The sequence below is a fragment of the Arachis ipaensis genome, chromosome B06 (genome assembly GCF_000816755.2).
Source record: "Arachis ipaensis cultivar K30076 chromosome B06, Araip1.1, whole genome shotgun sequence".
Classification (NCBI taxonomy): domain Eukaryota; kingdom Viridiplantae; phylum Streptophyta; class Magnoliopsida; order Fabales; family Fabaceae; genus Arachis; species Arachis ipaensis.
Window position 1 is genome coordinate 2,017,256 of NC_029790.2, and position 6,984 is coordinate 2,024,239.

Genomic DNA, 6,984 nt, shown 5'->3' on the forward strand with positions numbered 1-6,984 from the left:
GGCATATAGAAAAGAAAGGCTAAGTGGCCCTTACCCACGACTGTATACAACATTTTGTATCAAATTTACTCCTGTTCTATGATCATATCCAGGTTTGAATCCATCTTGCATTATTTTCAGTGCACTAAACAGCTTGTCATGACATTCTGGAAGTTGGGAAGGACGATTATTCTCAAATCCAGATAAAAAAGTGCAAGAAAACCCATCTCCAATTTCATGTTTGATCCCAAGAAGCCCTTGAACTCTCGCAAACAACTATGAGGACAAAATAGCAAATGAACATTAGCTTTTAACTACATTTAATTGAATGGATAATAGTCATAATACCATCATCAATGTAAAAAGTGATACTTTTTAATGTAACAAAATTTAGAGGGATAGATTCACGATTTAGGGTTTTACTAAGCATAAACTTTATACTTGATAGCAAATTTAGTTGATGTTGTTTTCCAAATCCCAGTAATATATGGCTTGTAAGTTATTTAATTACATTGTATTGTCAATAAAAAACAATCTTTCTTTGATAGATTTTTAGACATACATTACAATCTAATCTAATAAATAATATTATTTAATAATCTCATATTATCATCCTTTTCATGAACAAAACAAAGGTCTTGATTTGAAAGGCCTCAATCAATTTTACAATTAATTAAACATTAAACATAGTTAAGATAGAGTAATAAATTGAGGCAACTACTCAAATGAAGATCGTAAAAATATCTTCTCATAAAGATGCTTTGTTTAAAATTGTGTTTTATTTATTTAGCCACACTTTAAACAAAAACAACATTTTTATAAATATCAAAATCTAACCATACAATCTATCATCCAAGGGTCAAAAAGAAATATATTCACACGAAGATAATTATAAAATCTTCATTGTAGTATCACCATAAATTAAACCTGACCTGTTCGCATTTGTTACTGCAAAAGTGTAACGGATTATCTGAAAGATCAATGATGATACCACCAGTCATGGGTGAACAGAACCTATGATCTACATACAAGAAGAAAATAAAATCATCATATGAGAAAATAAGAAACATCAATGAGTAATCAAGAAGAAAAATATGATACATTTATGCTCGCAAAAGCAACATGTGCGTGACATAGGATCATCAGCTGCACCAGTCATCAACCCACAAAATTTGCATCTGCAATAACTGCAGTACCAGTCACCAGGTGGAACCCCCTGCAATGCAAGTATATATGAGCATCTTAACACATTTTTTCAATTACTAATTCATCAATCATATGTATGTTTCTACTCAGAATGAAATTGAGAATGAGTTGAGTTCGTCCTTATAAATGTATTAAAATGGTTTAAGATTTTAATCGTATTAATTATGCTTTTAAAATTAATAAAAATATATCATATTAATCTTTTGATGAGTCATTTGGTACGGACAGAAATAGAGTAATATAAAGTATTTTTGTCAATTTTAAAAATATAATCAATACAATTAAAATCTCAATTACCATTTCAATATGCATACAACTAATCTAAAAATAAGAATGAAATTGAGAATGAGTTGAGCTAATCTTTGTGAATGTATTAAAATGGTTTAAAATTTTAAATGTATTAATTATGTTTTTAAAATTGATAAAAATATATCATATTAAAATTTTTTTGATGAGTCATTTGATACTAATAGAAATAGAGTAATATAATACGTTTTGTCAATTTCAAAAACATAATTAATACAGTTAAAATCTCGATCATAATTTCAATTTGCATACAACTAATCTAAAAAATAAGAATGAAACTGAGAATGAGTTGAGCTGGTCTTTGTGAATGTATTAAAATGTTAAGATTTTAATTATATTAATTATGTTTTTAAAATTGACAAAAGTATATCATATTAATCTCTTGATAAGTCATTTGATACTGATAGAAACAGAATAATTTGATGAGTTTTTGTCAATTTCAAAAACATAATCAATACCATTAAAATCTCGACCACTATTTCAATATGCATACAACTAATCTAACAAATAAGAATAAAATTGAAAATGAGTTGAACTGGTCTTTTTGAACGTATTAAAAAAATTTAAGATTTTAGTTGTATTAATTATGTTTTTAAAATTGACAAAAATATATCATATTAATCTCTTGATGAATCATTTGATACTAAAAGAAATAGAATAATATGATGCGTTTTTGTTAATTTTAAAAATATAATCAATACAATTAAAATCTCGACCACTATTTCAACATGCAAACAACTAATCTAAAAAATAAGAATGAAATTAAAAATGAGTTGAGTTGGTCTTTTTGAACGTGTTAAAATATTTTAAGATTTTAGTTGTATTAATTATATTTTTAAAATTGACAAAAATATATCATATTAATCTTTTAATTAGTCAGTTGATATTGACAGAAATAGAATAATATGATACATTTTTGTCAATTTTAAGAACATAATCAATACAATTAAAATCTCGACCACTATTTCAATTTGCATACAACTAATCTAAAAAATAAGAATGAAAGTGAGAATGAGTTGAGTTAGTCTTTATGACTATATTAAAATGGTTTAAGATTTTAATTGTATGAATTATGTTTTTAAAATTGACAAAAATATATCATATTAATCTCTTGATGAATTATTTGACACGGATAGAAATAATACTATAATGCGTTTTTGTTAATTTCAAAAACATAATCAATACCATTAAAATCTTGACCACTATTATATGCATACAACTAATCTAAAAAATAAGAATGAAACTGAGAATGAGTTGAGCTTATCTTTGTGAATGTATTAAAATGGTTTAAGATTTTAATTGTATTAATTACGTTTTTAAAATTGACAAAAACATATCATATTACTCTTGATGAATCATTTGACACTGACAGAAACAAAGTTATATGATACGTTTTTGTTAATTTTAAAAACATAATCAATACAATTAAAATCTAAACCACTATTTCAATATGCATACAACTAATCTAAAAAATAAGAATGAAATTGAAAATGAATTGAACTGATTTTTTTAAATATATTAAAATAGTTTAAGATTTTAGTTGTATTAATTATGTTTTTAAAATTTACAAAAACATATCATATTAATCTCTTGATGAGTTATTTGACACTGATAGAAACAGAGTAATATGATACGTTTTTATCAATTTCAAAAATATAATCAATACAATTAAAATCTCGACCATTATTTCAACATGCATACAATTAATAAGAATGAAATTGAAAATGAGTTGAGCTAGTCTTCTTGAACGTATTAAAATAATTTAATATTTTAATTGTATTAATTATATTTTTAAAATTGACAAAAATATATTATATTAATCTCTTAATAAGTCATTTGATACTGACAGAAACAGAATAATATGATGTGTTTTTGTCAATTTTAAAAACATAATCAATATAATTAAAATCTCGACCACTATTTCAATATGCATACAACTAATCTAAAAAATAAGAATGAGATTGAAAATGAGTTGAGCTGGTCTTTTTAAACATATTAAAATACTTTAAGATTTTAATTGTATTAATTATATTTTTAAAATTGACAAAAATATATCATATTACTCTTGATGAGTTATTTGACATTGACAGAAACAGAGTTATATGAGACCTTTTTGTTACTTTTAAAAACATAATCAATACAATTAAAATTTCGACCACTATTTCAATTTGCATACAACTAATCTAAAAACATAAGAATGAAAATGAGAATGAGTTGAGTTGGTCTTTGTGACTATATTAAAATGGTTTAAGATTTTAATTGTATTAATTATGTTTTTAAAATTGACAAAAATATATCATATAAATCTCTCGATGAGTTATTTGACACTGATAGAAACAGTAATATAATGCATTTTTGTCAATTTCAAAATCATAATCAATACCATTAAAATCTCGACCACTATTTCAATATGCATACAACTAATCTAAAAAATAGGAATGAAACTGAGAATTAGTTGAGCTGGTCTTTGTGAATGTATTAAAATGGTTTAAGATTTTAATTGTATTAATTATGTTTTTAAAATTGACAAAAATATATCATATTACTCTTGATGAGTTATATAGGACGTTTTTGTCAATTTTAAAAACATAATCAATACAATTAAAATCTGAACCACTATTTCAATATGCATACAACTAATCTAAAGAAAATGAATTGTGCTGGTCTTTTTAAAAGTATTAAAATAGTTTAAGATTTTAGTTATATTAATTATGTTTTTAAAATTGACAAAAATATATAATATTTATCTCTTGATGAGTCAATTGATATTGATAGAAACAGAGTAATATAATGCATTTTTCTCAATTTTAAAAATATAATCAATACAATTGAAATTTAGACCACTATTTCAATATGCATACAACTAATCTAAAAAATAAAAATGAAATTGAAAATGAGTTGAGTTGGTCCTTTTGAACGTATTAAAATAATTTAAGATTTTAGTTGTATTAATTATGTTTTTAAAATTGACAAAAATATATCATATTAATCTCTTGATGAATCATTTGATACTGACAGAAACAGAGTAACATGATGCATTTTTGTCAATTTTAAAAACATAATCAACACAACTAAAGTTTTGACCACTATTTCAATATGCATACAACTAATCTAAAAAATAAGAATAAAAGTGAGAATGAGTTGAGCTGGTCTTTGTGAATGTATTAAAATGGTTTAAGATTTTAATTGTATTAATTATATTTTTAAAATTTGACAAAAATATATCATATTAATCTCTTGTTGAGTTATCTGATTCTGACAAAAACAGAGTAGTATAATACATTTTTGTTAATTTTAAAAATATAATTAATATAATTAAAATTTTAACCATTATTTCAATATGCATACAACTAATAATCTAAAAAATAAGAATGAAATTAAGAATGAGTTGAGTTGACCTTTTGTGAATATACTTAAAAAAGTTTAAGATTTTAATATAATCAATACAATTAAAATATTGATCACTCTTTCAATATGCATACGACCAATCTAAAAATTATTTTTTTTGACTTAATTCAATTGAGATTTGAGAATAAAAAATTAATTTTAATAATATATAAATTTGATTTACAATATTAAGACATCAAAACTAAATTATCATTTTAAAAAATTATAATATTTACATATAACGAAATCTATGGTAGCTATAGAGTAACAACCTGTTAACATATATAACTACTTCACTCTATTATCCATGAGTGTTATGCAATTTAGTGATTAATTAACATGTTAATTAATATGAAAGTAACTAATTTGGTGATTGAATATTTGTATATAGCAAACATGTTGATCAATATCAAAGTTTGAAAGAAGCATGAGAAATTGAGAAATCTTACAGGTAATTTCAAGCAGCTCAGATGAAAAGAAGAAGGACAACCGTCGCAACAAACTAGAGTGCCTTCTCGAGCATTTGCACAGAGAAGACACGTGTTATCATTTGGATCCTTGTCAGAATCAGAATCAGAATCAGAATCAGATTCATCGTAAACAACCTTCTCTTTTCCTTTCCTGCTCGTTTCCACCCTCTGTTTCTGCTTCTTCTTGTTCGCGTCTTCCCTGCTATTCTTTCCCCTCTTATTACGATCGTTATTATTAGGGTTTGGGTCATGAGCTTCATCTTTTCTTTTTCTCTTCTTAGCATCTTTCCATGACAGAAGCTTCTCGAAATCATCATCCTTGATGGGAGTAAACTTGAAATTCTTCAAATAATAGATCCCTCTTCCTTTGTGCTCCTCATACTTCTTTTTCAAACACTCGTACGCAGCTATGATGCAATTGGTATAAGCTCTCCCTTTCAGATCATAGAAAACAGTTTCTTCATCTTTTTCATCAATCCCAATTTCCCAACCGGCGCGTAGCAACTTATTCCTCATTTCATCCAAAACATCGTCGTTCTCCTTCTTCTTCTTCTTCCTCCCCCTCTTCTTCGTCTTCCTCTTTTGGATTTTGCTGCTCTCACCGACTTGAAAGTTTGCATCACCACTCTTTCTTACTTGACCTGCTGCCTTCTTAGTCGCTGTAGTACTCTCTTCAGAAGCGTTGCCGTCACGGTTAGGCTGGTTATTACCCGTCACGGTCCTCCTCGCACGCAGATCATGACCTCCAACGATTAGGCTACGGTTATCGTTAGGGTTAGGGTTGGCAGGTATTCCGTTGTCACCTTCAAGCATGCGTCGACGCACACGACGGTAACGGTTACGGTTACGGTTACCTTGGGGTGTAACATCCCCCAAGAACACAACCGAATCATCGTCAGAACTCGAGATTGATGAATCTTTCGACATGGAAGAGCTATAAAAAGATCTTCCACAAAACCAGCACCCTAGCTCTTAATTACTCACTCACTCACTCACTCACACACAATAGTAGTAGCTGGTGATGAAAAACTGATACAAAAGGAACAGAGAAAGAGAGAGAAATGATGAAATTTGAGTATGAGATTTGATTGACACTGCAAGAGAATTTATAATACTAGGGTTTGAACCTTAACGATGGTTTTATTCTTAAAATAATGGTTTTCTACAAAACCATGTTCTGGAATCTGCTGGAGGAAGTAAAAGCAATTCAACCATTAGATTCGAAATAATTTATGAGCTAATTTGGATTAGATTTTTTTCTGAAAATAATAATTTTAATTTTTTTTAAAAAGGTAAAAAATATTTTTATGTTTGACTGTAATTAATATTATATTATTCAAATGTTTTTCTCTTCTCTTTTTGTACATTTCTATGTTATTAAAAACAATCTTCAATCATTTTAAAATATGTCGCTTTAAATGTATATTCAACCAATTATGTTTATACAGTCACCAAAAAAACCAATTATGTTTATACTAAAAATTCTACACCGGTATACAAAACAAACTTTTTTTTTAAAAGAAAATTTGGTTAAACAATAAACTTTTTTTTAAATGAAAATAATCGCATTCAACAAGTAATAAGCATTATATACAGAATCACATTTTTATATACAGACATATGATTCTTATTTATA

The 6,984-nt window shown here is 26.4% G+C and overlaps 1 protein-coding gene across 3 annotated transcripts in view; it reads right to left on the minus strand.

The window, feature by feature from the left end:
* The window catches only part of LOC110263090 (chromodomain-helicase-DNA-binding protein 3 homolog), a 12,953-nt gene continuing 5,969 nt past the window's right edge, over positions 1 to 6,984 (minus strand). For all 3 annotated transcript variants that reach the window (XM_021103701.1, XM_021103699.1, XM_021103700.1), the window contains 4 exons: positions 5,328 to 6,377; positions 1,081 to 1,195; positions 912 to 1,000; positions 1 to 255 (listed from right to left, as the gene is read on the minus strand). In XM_021103701.1, the coding sequence (XP_020959360.1) occupies positions 31 to 255; positions 912 to 1,000; positions 1,081 to 1,195; positions 5,328 to 6,275 (1,377 nt within the window). In that variant the 5' untranslated portion in view covers positions 6,276 to 6,377 and the 3' untranslated portion in view covers positions 1 to 30. The remainder of the gene's footprint in view (positions 256 to 911; positions 1,001 to 1,080; positions 1,196 to 5,327; positions 6,378 to 6,984) is intronic.